At 43.8% G+C, this 15,502-nt stretch overlaps 1 protein-coding gene across 1 annotated transcript in view; it reads right to left on the reverse strand.

Moving 5' to 3' along the window:
• The window catches only part of ITIH6 (inter-alpha-trypsin inhibitor heavy chain family member 6), a 34,182-nt gene extending 19,395 nt beyond the window's left edge, over window positions 1–14,787 (reverse strand). The window contains 7 exon segments of the mRNA XM_043459745.1: window positions 2,518–2,714; window positions 4,869–4,983; window positions 6,169–6,211; window positions 6,313–6,423; window positions 11,057–11,140; window positions 11,142–11,224; window positions 14,719–14,787. Of these exon segments, the coding sequence (XP_043315680.1) occupies window positions 2,518–2,714; window positions 4,869–4,983; window positions 6,169–6,211; window positions 6,313–6,423; window positions 11,057–11,140; window positions 11,142–11,224; window positions 14,719–14,787 (702 nt within the window).
• Window positions 14,788–15,502: the final 715 nt, after the last annotated feature.

Raw genomic sequence — 15,502 nt, forward strand, 5'->3', positions numbered from 1 at the left:
CCAGCTTGAACATCTGGAAGTTCTCCGTTCACATGCTGTTGAAGCCTCGCTTGCAGAATTTTGAGCATTACATTGCTAGCGTGTGAGATGAGTGCAATTGTGCAGTAGTTTGAGCATTCTTTGGCATTGCCTTTCTTTGGGAATGGAATGAAAACTGATCTTTGCCAGTCCTGAGGCCACTGTTGCGTTTTCCAAGTTTGCTGGCATATTGAGTGCAGCACTTTCACAGCATCATCTTTTAGGATTTGAAATAGCTCAATTGCAATTCCATCACCTCCACTAGCTTTGTTCGTAGTGATGCTTCCTAAGGCCCACTTGACTTCACATTCCAGGATGTCTGGCTCTAGGTGAGTGATCATACCATCGTGATTATCTGGGTCGTGAATATCTTTCTTTTATAGTTCTTCTGTGTATTCTTGCCACCTCTTCTTAATATCATCTCCTTCTGTTAGGTCCATACTGTTTCTGTCCTTTATTGAGCCCATCTTTGCATGAAATGTTCCCTTGGTTTCTCTAATTTCTGGAAGAGATCTCTAGTCTTTCCCATTCCATTGGTTCTGCTATTTCTTTGCATTGATCACTGAGGAAGGCTTTCTTATATCTCCTTGCTCATCTTTGGAACTTTGCATTCAGATGGGTATAGCTTTCCTTTTCTCCTTTGCCTTTAGCTTCTCTTCTTTTCTCAGCTATTTGCAAGGTTTCCTCAGACAACCATTTTGCCTTTTTGCATTTCATTTCCTTGGGGATGGCCTTGATCACTGCCTCTTGTAAAATGCCATGAACCTCTGTCCATAGTTCTTCAGGCACTGTGTCTATCAGATCTAATCCCTTGAATCTGTTTGTCACTTCCACTGTATAATCGTAAGGGATTTGATTTAGGCCATACATGAATGGTCTAGTGGTTCTTCCTACTTTTATCGATTTATGTCTGAATTGTGCAATAAGGAGTTCATGATCTGAGCCATAGTCAACCTGTGGTCCTCTCTTTGCTGACTCTATGAGGAGTATCAGTTGTACTCTAATGCCTGGTTGCATCTGTCCTATCCACAACTTTACTCGAGGCAATGCTGGGAGGACTAAAGAATGAAAAAGCAGACAAACACCTCAATTTACACACATATGCATGTACACACACACACACACACACACGCACACACACGCACACCCCAGAATACCATGTTACGGCTCTGGTGCTTTCTACTAGCATGACACCCTCAGTTCCTATTCTGAGAGGGCAAATTCTCTTTTTTTCCCCTACATAACAGGCTTCTGTCACACTTCTATGCCTCTGCACATGCTATTCCCCTCTCTCCGCATGTCATTCCCTTCACCCTGTCAGCCCAGGCCAAGGTAAACTCTGGTTAGTTTTCCTATGCTGACCTAAAGGCCAGCTTCAGCAGGAAGACTCCCGTGAAACCCTCCTCAGCAGTATCCATACATAACCCATTACAGGTTTATACACAGCACTTAGCACCTTTTATGATGGCTCCAACTCTATGTATCTGGCTACCTCAGGATGGGACATTCCAAAGAGAGACTAGGGGCTGCATCCAATTTACCCTGATTTCCCAGAGTCAGTGCAGGCAGGATGCGGCTAGAGGTGGTTTCCTGCTTGGTGGAGGTGAGTCCACATATGAATGAATGAATGAGGAAATGTATGAGGAGAGGTGTAACCAAAGCACTATATTAGCCCAGAATAGAGAGAGGAATTGTAAGTGAGGTGGGGTCACCATGGAAGTGGCCCTGAAGCACGATCTTCAAGGATGAGGAGGACACTCACCAGTGGAGAAGGGAAGGGGAAGACATTCCCAAGGTGGCAGATAGTTGGAGCACATCCTCAGGCACAGATGTTTGGCAGGTTCAGGTGCTTTGGGACAATGGTGTGTGGTGTGTCATGGTGTGGGGCAGCTGAAGGATGGTTTGTGTGCTGGAGGCAGTGAGAGGTGCTGTGGAACAAGCAGGCTGGGACCAGACATCTCAGGCTGCCACACAATTGTTGTCAAGACAAGGGTCCCGGATCAGCCTCTACTCCTCTGGAAGAGGATGGGACCTCGGCATTGTTTTTGTGAGTGCGTGAGCTCAGAATTTAAGGGCTCCCAGTTTAGGCAAATGGCTCAAGTGAGGCTAAAAGGCTTTTTAAAATGTAGAGACATCCAGAAAGCCCAAGAGAACACGAGAGTATCAGAGCTGTAGAAAGTATGAGAGACTAATCACTGGCCAATATTTCCCTTCCTAAAAGGACTGGTTAGGAGTGGACTATGGCTTGCTTCACTTAGGAGTGTGTTTACCTGGAGTTCAGTTCAGTTTCTTGAATTCAAGTTCCAGGTCTCTAAGCCTTTGGGGCACATGTGCCTCCCCGCTGCGAAGTCATGTGTTGCTACACACCATCTTGTCCGTGTGCACTAGTCCTCACTGATCCCCAGGGAGAAACAAACAAGTACCTCGTGGAGGCCAGCGCCTTGTTTCCCAGGACTGCCTGACTCCTGAGCCCACTTTCCATTCTGCTGGCCCTCTCACGTGCACGTCTCCTGTGATATCCTCCAATGCTACATCATACTGGACCACAACGTTGGCCATCATCCCTGAGCTGGAGAAGGCAGACTTGTCTTGCAGTGTTGGACAGAAGGTAATTCGGACACAGGTCTCTCCCCTCTCAATCCTGGTGGATGGGAGCGAGTCAGCCTCACCTGCATGGGTGGTGGTATGAAGAGTTCACCAGGCAGAAAGCCAAGTAAGGGGACATCAAAAGGGGCAATATCTAGGGAGGGTGAGAAGTGAGCTCTGCACCACCTGCTGCTCCTTTTGCCTGCAACGCCCCCACCCCACCTGCCCAAATACCACATGCTTCTCCCAAACCTATAATCAGCTCCCTCTACGCTGCCTCTTCCAAGCAAGCCCAGCCTGACAGACCCAGCCCCCACTCAGCTCCCAGGCTCTGGCAGTCTGGCTATCACTCACAACTTCATCCTGGCTCATTTGCCATCCATCCTGGAGCCCAGGCTCTGGAGGAGTGTCATGTCCTCATGAGCCTGGATCTCCTCCCGGAGAGACCCTGGGGTGTGCGTTGCAGAGAGAGACAGATACACAGACAGGGCCTCTGTCTCCCCCAACACCCCTTACTGCTGTGGGAACTTACAGTCTAGCAAAGTTCTCTTCTAGATAGAATTTCATGTGTTTTCTTCCCCCCTCTGCCTTTTGACTCTCACAGAATCACGTGTGTGAAGAAGCCGTTAGCCACCTCGTGAAATCACAGATGTAATTTCTGGTCCGGATTTTGCTGAGCGGCCACAAGATGCAACTCCTCTGGAATTCAGTGCAAGACAAATGTCCATTTAGAATGCTCTGTGCCTTGCTTCCGCCCCCCCTGCCCCTCGCCCCCCCCCTCGCCGCGATAACGTGAAAACTAGGGAATTCTGCCTCCCACCCCCTTCCTGCACAGGCTGTCAGAAAGCTTTAGGGGCAAGAGCTGAGCCGCCCATACTCTCTAGGCGCCTGCTTACAATACATTCCCTTGCTTCGCATTCCTTTCAGAGGTCTTTGTTCTGTTGGATCTCCACAGGATTGCTCTTCCGCGCTCTGTTTTAACCCTTATAGAGAAGGAGTGTGCAGGAGGCAGCTGCATTTATGGCTTAGGGTTTAAAAAGAGTGCAGGTCCCAAGGACTCAATTGCTGCTGTGGCCCTGACATATTGCACACTCTCTACACCTCAGACTCCTCATCTGTAGCCTGGGAAGGATAATAGCTCCTCTTTCATAAATAAAGTTGGTGCAAATTCAGTGAGATCATTTATGTAAAGCATTTGGAACCATACTTGGATCTTAGTAAGTGCTTGATAATGCTAAGGATTACAATTATCATCAGTTCTTCATTACTGGGTACCAGTGATTTGTGGGGAGGAATTTTCTCAAATTCTCACAGTGGTCCTGGGCCATAGATTGTGCATGCTCATTGCGCAGATGGGAAAAGTGAAGGAGAGCCAGTGAGCGATTTGCCTGCTGCCTCACCTTCACAGAAGGTCAAAGCTGGGATTTGAACCCCGGTCTGTGTCTGTGTCTCCCCGCTCCGCATTCCATGCTGTCTGTCTGGGTGAGCAGGGTCAAATTAGGTAGGACCTTCGAAGCGAAACAGTTTAGTGAGAGTGGCCACATAACATGGATGATTTCTCTGTGCCTGTCCACTCGTCCCTCAGAGGAGGCCTCTAGCCCAGATCACTGGTTCTCCAATATGATTGGACATCAAGCTCACTCACAAATGGGTGATAAAGATAGATTCCTGGGCCCCTCCCAACCTGCTCATGCAGACTCCAGGAGGGTGAGGCCCAGGAATCCATATTTGGACAGCTCATATAGCGATTCTGCTGTAGCCAGTGTGGCCTTCAAATGCCTCAAGATGAAGTTTGAAGCAAGGCTGGCAGTCTCAGTGTTTCTCTGGCCTATAGGACTTGAGATATCCTTTGGGGCAGCCTGTCCTTCACACTGTCATCCCATTGCCTCCCATTCTCAGTCGTAATTCTGGAGGAAAGTAAGTGTGCGTTCTGAATCTCCTAGCATTGTTAATATATCATTTCATGGAGCCAATCCAGCAACTCCTTCCCTACTTTTTACAATTTTGGAGGGAAATCACTAGTGTGGGATATATGGCACTTAATGATTTCACACAGTTGGTTCAGATGAGACCAAGTTTGTAACCAAACTGTCTTCAACTTCAAACATGCCCTCTACTCCTTGAATGGGAAAGGAACCTAGGATAGAAGTAGTATCAGAGGTAAGCAGATGGAAAAGGGGCAGGTTCCTTTTCAGGAAAGGCCTCTATTATGGTTGACCTATAGTGCTGCCCCCACACTTGTGTGGTGTTGGTGCACATGCAAGTTGTCCTCAGAGGTGATACATGAACATATCCAATGCTTGTCTTTTCCAGCACTGTAACCTCTGCACTCAGCCTTTTCACCAATTGGCCAGACCTCAAGCTCAACACCAGCTGGTACTGGTCCAGAGAATGGATCTCATGAACGTGAGTGGAGCTGTTAGATGATCTAGATTTTCCGACCCCCTCTCTGGCTCCAGCAGAACTGACCAGACTTCTAGTTCAACTAAGTCCCTCGCCCACAGTGAGTATTTACTTACTTTTAAAACTGTCTTTCTCTCTCATTCACCCCTTTAAATATTCTGCCTAAGAAATTTTATTACAGGCAATTTACCCAGAGCAAAACTATGTTAGTGACAATCTGAATGTACAATAAAACAATAAAAGGCTAATGATTTGCTTTACAAAATGAGGTTTCAATTTATACACAATACCTCTTTTTAAAAAATTAAATTATTTATTTATTTTACTTTACAACATTGTATTGGTGTTGCCATACATTGACTTGAATCTGCCATGGGTGTACATGTGTTCCCCATCCTGAACCCCCCTCCCAACTCCCTCCCCATCCTATCCCTCTAGGGCATCCCAATGCACCAGCCCCGAGCATCCTGTATCATGCGTCGAACCTGGACTGGTGATTTGTTTCACATATGATAATTTACATGTTTCAGTGACATTCTCCCATATCATCCTGCCCTCGCCCTCTCCCTCTCCCACAGAGTTCAAAAGACTGTTTAATACATCTGTGTCTCTCTTGCTGTCTCACATACAGGGTTATCATTACCATCTTTCAAAATTCCATATATATGCATTAGTATACTGTATTGGTGTTTTTCTTTCTGGCTTACTTCACTCTGTATAATAGGCTCCAGTTTCACCCACCTCATTAGAACTGATTCAAATGTATTATTTTTAATGGCTGAGTAATATTCCATATGCAATACCTCTTGCTCTTCAAATAACTCCTCACACTCATCCCTCCCCCATGCTTTAGATTAAACTTATTTATATGGCATTGATTCCTCAGTATTCAATAGCCAAACCTATTCTGTCCTTGGTTAAGCTCTTTCGGAGGCTGAGAGGAAACCCTGAAGGAAGACAATAGATTTCTGCCAGCAGAATAGAACTCAGTTAGAAAACAGGATTTGACTTAGAGAAATCTCACTTGAGCATAACTTTACTGGAAGATGCCAATTCTTAAATAAGCCATATCCTGCTGGCGGGAGGAAGGTGGAAGTGGGGAAAAAACACCCATTTAATGAACACTTACTGTCTTATAGGTTTTGATATTCATTAACTCACATCATCTTCATGTAATCCTGTGAAGTAGAGATCCTTGTCCCCACTTTACAGAGGCAGAGATTGAGGCCAAGTGAGACCGTGTGTAAGCCCCTGATCACACATCTAAGATGAACTTGTCATGTTTCAGACTGAATGGAGCCCTACCTGATGCCTACATGAGCAGCTATTTTTCCTTGCTGATGGGCTTCTTCATAGATTTTCTTTACCTGGTCCTTCTTTTCGACTTCTGCAATGTAGACTTTATTGTTGATGGTCCCAATGGAGCAGAAAAGAGGAAGGACAGACAGAAACAAAGGAAAAAAGAGATGGTCAGAGACATAAAGAGAGATACACAAAGAAGGCAGAGGAGGAAGATGGGGAGTGGGGAGAGAAAAAGAGCAAAATAAAACCATGAAGCCAGAGTAGGAGAGGAGAGGAGAGGCCTGGGAGATAAAACCAGGTGAAGCAGTTATCCTTATCTCCATTTGTCAGGTGGGGAAATAGAGACCACACAGTTGGTATGTGGTGGAATTGGTTTTAGGACTTTATGTTTTCCAAAGTGTTGAATGAATTTCGCTGTTTTGGCACATAAAATAATTTTAGGTGGGCTACAACTGAACATTTTTGTTTTAGTTGCCATATATTTACTATAATGTGTATTAAAAATATAACTAGCATGTTGAACACATGAGATCATAGATATTGTTGCTTAGAATAAGCCTAACAAGTAATATTAAGAAGTGTATCTATTTAAAGAAACTGTATTAAGTAAATAATACAGTGGGTAGCACAGGCTGTAAAAATTGTGAAAACGGAATGCAAATTACTGCAAAGGCATCTAAGTTTGACCTTGACTTTAGGGGGCTTGACCTTGACCTTAGGGGGCTCAGAGACTGGTAAGATACTCAGACTTGTTTCACCCACATTTTTCCTGTTGCTCTAAGGAAGGTAGTGAAATATAATGGAGTTCAAAGAAGGGAAGGAGTACCTTAGCCCAAGTCTTCCAGAAAAGGTCCTAGAGGAGACAGCCTTGGTTGTTTGGGAGGTCAAATCAAGGAAGATTTGGACAGATGGCAACTTTTCAGTCTCCTTTATTGGCTCCTTCTCTTCTTGAGTCTAAGTCTTTGGGACACTTTGAGGTGCTGTTGTAGACCTCCCCTTCCTCTCCTCTATTCTTTCTCCAGTCACTCTGTAGGTGAGGTCATCTAGTCCCATGGCTTTAAATATCATTTGTACACAGATGACTCCCAAATCTGTATCTCTAGTATGGACCTTTCTTCTGAAATCCAGACCTATATACTGTTTATTTTACATTTCACTAGCATTTCCAATAAGCACCTAAAGCTTAAGATATCCCAAACTGAGTTCCTTGTATCTCCCCTATCTCCCAATTCCACTCCTCCCCTGGTTTTCCTTATCTCAGGAAATAGTTGTTCCACTGAAAATCTTAGAGTCATGCTTGACTCCCTTCTTCCTCTCATGCTCCACTCCTAATCCATCAGGGAATTTTGGCCCTATCTTTAGATACATCAACAATCTACTTCTCACTACTCTCACAGTTACTACTCTAGTTTAAACTACCAACATTTCTTGTTTTGTTGTTGTTGTTTAGTTGCTAAGTCGTATCCAAATCTTTTGTGACCCCATGGACTGTAGCTTGCCAGGCTCCTCTGTCCATGAGATTTCCCAGGCAAGAATACTTGCGTGTGTGCTCAGTCACTAATACTGGAGTGGGTTGCCATTTCCTCCTCCAGGGATCATCTAGACCCAGAGATGGAACCCACATCTCCTGCAGTGCAGGTGGATTCTTTACCTCTGAGCCACCAGGGAAGCCCTTTCTTGCTTGGATAAATGTAGTATTTATACTAACTGGCCTCCCTCTTTAAAGTCTTGCTGCCTTATTATCTGTTCTCTTCACAGCAATTAGACAGATCCTATTAAATCTTAAGTCAGGCCATGTCCCTTCTTTGTTCAAAACTCTCTGTGGCTCTTGTCTCAACTCAGAGTAAAAGCCAAAGTCCTCTCAGGACCTCCATGGCCCTATGCTTTCTGGCTTACTGTCACCTCCATATCTCTATCTCTTCCTACTCTTCCCATTTTCATTCCTCTTTAGCCACAAAGGCCTCCTTGCTGTTTCTTGAAATTTTTTTCAGCACACTCCTGTTTAAAAGCCTTTGCTTGGAACACTCTTCCTCTAGATATTCACAAATCTTATACTCTTTCTTGTTTTATGTCTTTGTTCAAATGTCATTTCCTCAGAGAGACATCCTTGATCACTAAAACAGCATCTTTCCTCTCTTTATCTCCCTTGCTCTACTTTCTATTTCTTTGTAGCACTTCTCATTCACAAACTGACATATATTTTTTTGCTTATTTTTCCCTTATCTGTTTTCTCTACTGGACTGTAAGCTCCTTGAGGACAAGGATTTTGTCTGTCTTAATTGCTGTATCCCCAGTGCCTGAAATGCTGCCTGGCATATAGAAGGCATTCAACAATTATCTCTGGAATGGGCATTCCCCACAGACAGCAAGAAAATACAGGGATCATGTTTTAGGGAATAAAAAGTTGTTAGATTTGGATGGAGCAGAGAGGTAGGAAAAGAAGTTATGGAGAGAAGTCTGGAGTGGTTGGGTAGGCTTAGATAATAAAGAGCTTTGAACACCAGAATCAATGAGCTCATATGGCAGTGATGACTTGATATGGAGAATGGGAGTCCTAGATAAATCTTGAAGTGGGGATGGGTCAGACCTGGTTTTTGAGGAGTGATAGATAGTTCAGTGTCTTAAAAAATATTACTGTAATTCTGTAAGAGGCATGAACAACAGCCTCTATTTTACAAATGGAGAAACTAATGCACACATACCAGGAAGTGGTTGGGGTGGAATGAACTTATTTGGCCAAAGCAGCAGTTTCTAGGAACACTTGAGGAGCATTTGCAACCTGCAGAAGAGACCACTCAGGCAGGAAGTGTTTCTAGACAGCTGAAACAGACTATTGCTGTGGCTAGGCTCATGCGGGGGTGGGCTGAGCTGGCATTGCCCCAAGGCCTCCTGGTGGATTGTGGGGGTGTAGGGTGGAGCTAGTCAGGCAGCAGCACACTGGAACCTCTGTGTGTGTGCTGCCTCCAGCAAGCATACTTTCCATGCAGTCTGCCCAAGAGCATTTCCTCCAGCCTGCTTTGCTTAATTAACAAAAATATTTTGGAGTTTTTTTGTTTTTATTTTTCTAGTAGAGCAAAAATGCACATTCTGTCTGACTTCTTGGCTCTTGCATCATTTGATCAGCAACCTCCCTGGTTAGTCCTCATATGCCAAACCCATGCCATCTTTTTTGCCTATGATTTTCCTGAATTATCCATGTACAGTGATCCCGGTTCCTTCCAATCTTACCTATTTGGAAATCATGCTTCCAGGAAGCCCTCTTTAATACCTCAGCTCTTTTCCCATAAACTCCCTAGGCAGGTGCACACTGCCTACCTCCTCCAACCTTTCCTCTCTTTAGGGGAGTGCCATCTGTCCACCAAGGCCAGGAGGTTCCTGATGACAAAACTCAAGCCCTAGGGCTGCTGTTGATAGAGGCTTATAGATTCTTTATGCACAAAGCCCACCTCTCATGAGGGGGTCTGAGCAAAGGCCAAATCTATGGCTGTGCTGAACTCACTCATCTGCTAAATCTGAGACAAGCCAGGAGCCATTTTCTAATTCATATTAAGGTATTTTATAAGCCAGTGAGGCCTCAGTAAGCTTCTTATTTGCCCCTCCTCTCACATTTACCATCTCAAAGAAGGCACTGTCATCTACCAGGTCAGACAAGCTGGAATCAGGTGGGCACCCTCTATGTTTACTTACTCACTCCCCACATGTATGCACCAGGTTGTTTCTCCCTCTTTATGATTTCTCAAATCCCACCTCACTGCACTGCTTTAGCCCTCAGCAGCTCTTATGTGGATGTTGTTCCGAGCTCCTTATATTTTTGTATGCTTCAAGATAAATCTATTTGCTGAGTAGTATATTTATAGATGATATAAATTAATAAATAATATATACTTGGGAAGTACATGGTCAAGTTTTTTCTGATGGGTCTGCAAACAGATAAGATGGTTTGGAGACCATCAAGTAAGTGCCAGGGACTCGGCTGCCCTCTACCACATAGTTCTTCCTTACCTCTCCAGTCTCATTTTTGACTACGCTCTACCACTGCTTGTGCCCTACACTCCAGTGACACTGAAGGCCTTCCAGATCCCCTAATGAGGAAACATTTGTTCCCGTGATCCTTTCGCCTGGATTCCCCAGCCCTGCCCTCACCCTGTTTTCCTGATGACAGCTCATGTTTCAAAACTCAGTTGAGGTGTCATTTTTGTCATTGGTATGGGTCAGGGAAACTGACCATTGTCTCCTGGTTGGCCTCACCATTCCTACTATTCCACATTCTTGCTTCTCTTTCTTCCCAGCATACTTTATTAAAATTATCTATTTTCATTTTTATTTCCCCCATTAGATTGTGAACTCTTTGGAAGTAGGACCACTGCAATTAATCTTCCTCTTTCCATAATACCAAGCCCAGTGTAAGTCACATAGTCAGCCTCAAGAAGTTTTTGGTTCAAAAAATAATCAAACAAATATTATCAATGACATATTATCTGCCTGCCACTAATTTTAGCATATATTTTCTTGTGTATTAGTTAATTTAATCCTCGCAAGTGGGTTCAATCTTATCCCCATTTTATGGATATGTAAAATTAGATGCTGATAAGTGACATCACTTGTCCTGAGTTTCATAGCTGGCAGAACCAGGATTCAAACTCAAGAGTGCATGCTCTTTATCACTACGTTTGCTGAAAGAATGAACAAAAGAATGAATAAATGTTTGCACATATGAATAAAACAGTGATTTTGGAAGCAGATTTACATGGTAAAATTGGAGATAAAAGCAAAGTGAGGCAGATCCAGGTCAAAGATGGCTTCACGGGCCTCGGCACTGGGCCTGAACAGAGGTGACCAAGCTGTGGGCATAGTGGGAAACCATGGTAGAATGCATGGAGTAGCTTTTCATCAATAGCGGAGGGAAAACAGGAAGCTGGGTTAGACAGACTCTATCCTTGGCCCAGGGCTCCTGGACAAGACTGAAGGTACAGGTTTAGAAACTGAGGCCCAGAGAAGAGAGAAAACACACTCTGTCATTCATTTTGTGGACCTGCCTAATATTTGAGTGAGCTTTAAGAAGTCTCAGAACTGAAGACTCACAGAAGATCACAAATCAAGGGACAAGTTCTTCTCCAACTGTAATGTGCACATGAATTTCTTGTATCTTTTTATTTTATTTTATTTTCATTTATTTTTATTAGTTGGAGGCTAATTACTTCACAACATTGCAGTGGGTTTTGTCATACATTGACATGAATCAGCCATGGATTTACATGTATTCCCCATCCCGATCCCCCCTCCCACCTCCCTCTCTACCCAATCCCTCTGAGTCTTCCCAGTGCACCAGGCCCGAGCACTTGTCTCATGCATCCAACCTGGGCTGGTGATCTATTTCACTATAGATAATATACATGTTTCAATGCTGTTCTCTTGAAACATCCCACCCTCGCCTTCTCCCACAGAGTCCAAAAGTCTGTTCTGTACATCTGTGTCTCTTTTTCTGTTTTGCGTATAGGGTTATCATTACCATCTTTCTAAATTCCATATATATGTGTTAGTATGCTGTAATGTTCTTTATCTTTCTAGCTTACTTCACTCTGTATAATAGGCTCCAGTTTCATCCATCTCATTAGAGCTGATTCAAATATATTCTTTTTAATGGCTGAGTAATATTCCATGGTGTATATGTACCACAGCTTCCTTATCCATTCGTCTGCTGATGGACATATAGGTTGCTTCCATGTCCTGGTTATTATAAACAGTGCTGCGATGAACATTGGGGTGCACGTGTCTCTTTCAGATCTGGTTTCCTCGGTGTGTATGCCCAGAAGTGGGATTGCTAGGTCATATGGCAGTTCTATTTCCAGGTTTTTAAGGAATCTCCATACTGTTCTCCATAGTGGCTGTACTAGTTTGCATTCCCACCAACAGTGTAAGAGGGTTCCCTTTTCTCCACACCCTCTCCAGCATTTATTGCTTGTAGACTTTTGGATAGCAGCCATCCTGACTGGCATGTAATGGTACCTCATTGTGGTTTTGATTTGCATTTCTCTGATAATGAGTGATGTTGAGCATCTTTTCATGTGTTTGTTAGCCATCTGTATGTCTTCTTTGGAGAAATGTCTGTTTAGTTCTTTGGCCCATTTTTTGATTGGGTCATTTATTTTTCTGGAATTGAGCTGCAGGAGTTGCTTGTATATTTTTGAGATTAGTCCTTTGTTGCTTCGTTTGCTATTATTTTCTCCCAATCTGAGGGCTGTCTTTTCACCTTGCTTATAGTTTCCTTTGTTGTGCAAAATCTTGTATCTTTTTAAAATGCAGATTCTGATTTAGCCAGTCTAGAGTGAAGACTGAGATTTTGACTTTGTAACAAACTCCCAGGTGATGTTGATGCTCCTTCTCCATGAATTTTACTTTGAGTAGCAAGGCTTTAGAATATAACATAGTGGCTGTCATTCATTGAGCTCTACTCTATACAAGACACTGATATACATGTCTATCTCTGTATCACCAAATCTATTCTCCCTTTTTTAAAGTTTTCCCTTGTGGCTCAGATGGTAAAGAATCTGCCTGCAATGCAGGAGACCCTCAATCTCTGATTCGGGAAGATCCCCAGGAGAAGAAAATGGCAACCTATTCCAGCATTCTTGTCTGGGAAATCTCATGGACAGAGGAGCCTGGCAAGCTACTGTTCATGGGGTAGCAAAGAGTCGGACACAACTGAGCAACTAACACTTCCTTTCTCAATTCCCTTTTTTGGAACTCAGGTGTAAAGAATTGCACCTGGGTACTTCCCTGGCTGTCCAATAGTTAAGACTCTGCACTTCCACTGCAGGGGTGCAGGTTCTATTCCTGGTTAGAAAACTAATGTCTTGCATGTTGCATTGTTGTTGTTCAGTCACTCAGTCGTGTCCAAATTTTTGCTACTCAATGGACTGCAGCACACCAGGCTTCCATGTCCTTCACTATCTCCCAGAGTTTGCTCAAACTCATGTCCATTGAGTCGATGATGTCATCCAACCATCTCAACCTCTGTCACCCCCTTCTCCTCCTACCCTCAATCTTTCCCAACATCAGGGGCTTTTCCAAATGAGTCAGCTCTTCACATCAGGTGGCTAAAGTATTGGAGCTTCAGCTTCAGCATCAGTTCTTCTAATGAACATTCAGGGTTGATTTCCTTTAGGATTGACTGCTTTCATCTCCTTGCTGTCCAAGGGAATTTCAAGAGTCTTCTTCAGCACCACAGTTTGAAAGCATCAATTCTTTGGTTCTTAGTTTTCTTTATGGTCCAACTCTCACATCTGTACATTACTGGAAAAACCATAGCTTTGACTAGATGGACTTTTATTGGTAAAGTGATGTTTCTGCTTTTTAATATGCTGTCTAGGTTTGTCATAGCTTTTCTTCCAAGGAGGAAGCATCTTTTAATATCATGGCTGCAGTCTCTGTCCACAGTGATTTTGGAGCCCATGAAAATAAAGTCTGTCACTGGTTCCATTTTTTTCCCCATCTATTTGCTATGAAGTGATGGGGCTGGATGCATGATCTTAGTTTTTTGAATGTTGAACTTTAAGCCAGCATTTTCACTCTCCGCGTACACCTTCATCAGGTGGTTCTTTTGTTACTCCTCACTTTATGCCATTAGGATGTCCTCTACATATCTGAGGTTGCTGATATTTCTCTGGCAATCTTGATTCCAGCTTGTGCTTCATCCAGCCTGGCATTTCGCATGACGTACTCTGCACAGAAGTTCAATCTGCAAATAAGTCTGTAGCAAGGCTTGGCCAAAAGAGAGAGAGAAAAAAAAGAGTTGCACCTGATAAGTGCAATCAGGCACTAAAAGCAAGATAAGCATTTGGCACCCATGATCTTACTTAAGCCTCATCTTGGCTCTGTGGGCTACATAATATTTTTGTTCATATTGTACGGATATGTTAACTGGACCCAGCACCTGAGGTCACACAGTAAGTAACATATCGATCTCATTCCTCACCTTTTCTGAAGCTGTGATCCCTCCGTCTACCCACATATCTAGTTCATTCTCAGTGTGGGGCAGTGGGAAGTGAGGGCATTTGTGACCAGATGGACCTAGAATCAAATTCAGGTTTTGCCACTTCCTGTACTTAATCTCAGAAACTGAGCCTCAGTTTCCTCTCTATGTGACAGGGATAATAGTAGAAATTAGCTCACAAGGAAGCTGTAAGGACTCAATTAAATAACAACGCTAAAATCCCTGATACAGCAACTGACATGTGCTCAGAAAATAGTTAACTCTTCCCTCTGGCCCTAGATTCCTAGGACTGAAAAAGCAGACTAAATAACCATCCCCTCTTGCCCTCAAAGAGTTAATTTCCTTGAAAATCCAAGAGCTCTGTTCCATCACCCCAGAACCAACCTTTGTGCTTGATGAGGAGGGCCCAGAAGGACCTGGTATATCAGTTCCAGGAGAACGGTCAACAAAAAGCTGATGTGGATGAAGCATCTCCACTTAGACATGATGATATCTCTGGCCTGGTGTTGTTGTTCATGTTCAGAAGGTTTGAGCCCAATCTCCAAACTTGTGCTCTTTAAAATCTCCAGGTATCCCTTCTCTTGAGAAGGAGGGACTATCCTGTAGGGTGAGGAAGGCTCTGAATGTGGCATTGAATACACATAAGCCAGGATTGTCCAAGAGCTGGGGTTGGCATCTTGCCTGGAGAGGGGCCAGTTCCATGTCTCCCTTTTCCCCGTCATCTAGCTGTAAAATGAATGGAAACTAAACATACTAGAGTTCTGGGGTTGTCTGTTTGCTGGGTTGACTCAGGGTGGGATTTTTCTTTCCTATAAACATCCACAGGAGCCCAGTAACTGAGGCCACAGAAAGGTCACTTAGCACAGATCATCTTAAAAGGTAGCAGATATGAGAAAGGGGTTGGTGGGGCAAGGCCCCAATCCTGGTCCTTTCTGACACAGATTTTAGCCTTGAGACAGGAAGGACTTATGGTCCCATAATAATTAAGACTCTCATAGACATGAAACTTACAATGTGCAGAATAGTCAGAGGCCAAGACAGTCTAGAGCAGGGCTGAGAAAATAAGATAATGGTTCAAAATAGAACTGCTGGACTCAGACCATCTGGGTTTGAGTCTTGATTCTGCTACTTACTGATAGTGTAATATTGAGAAATGTAATTAATTGCTCCATACCCTCAGTTTCCTTACCTATACGATGA

This window comes from Cervus canadensis, chromosome X, assembly GCF_019320065.1.
Source record: "Cervus canadensis isolate Bull #8, Minnesota chromosome X, ASM1932006v1, whole genome shotgun sequence".
NCBI lineage: Eukaryota > Metazoa > Chordata > Mammalia > Artiodactyla > Cervidae > Cervus > Cervus canadensis.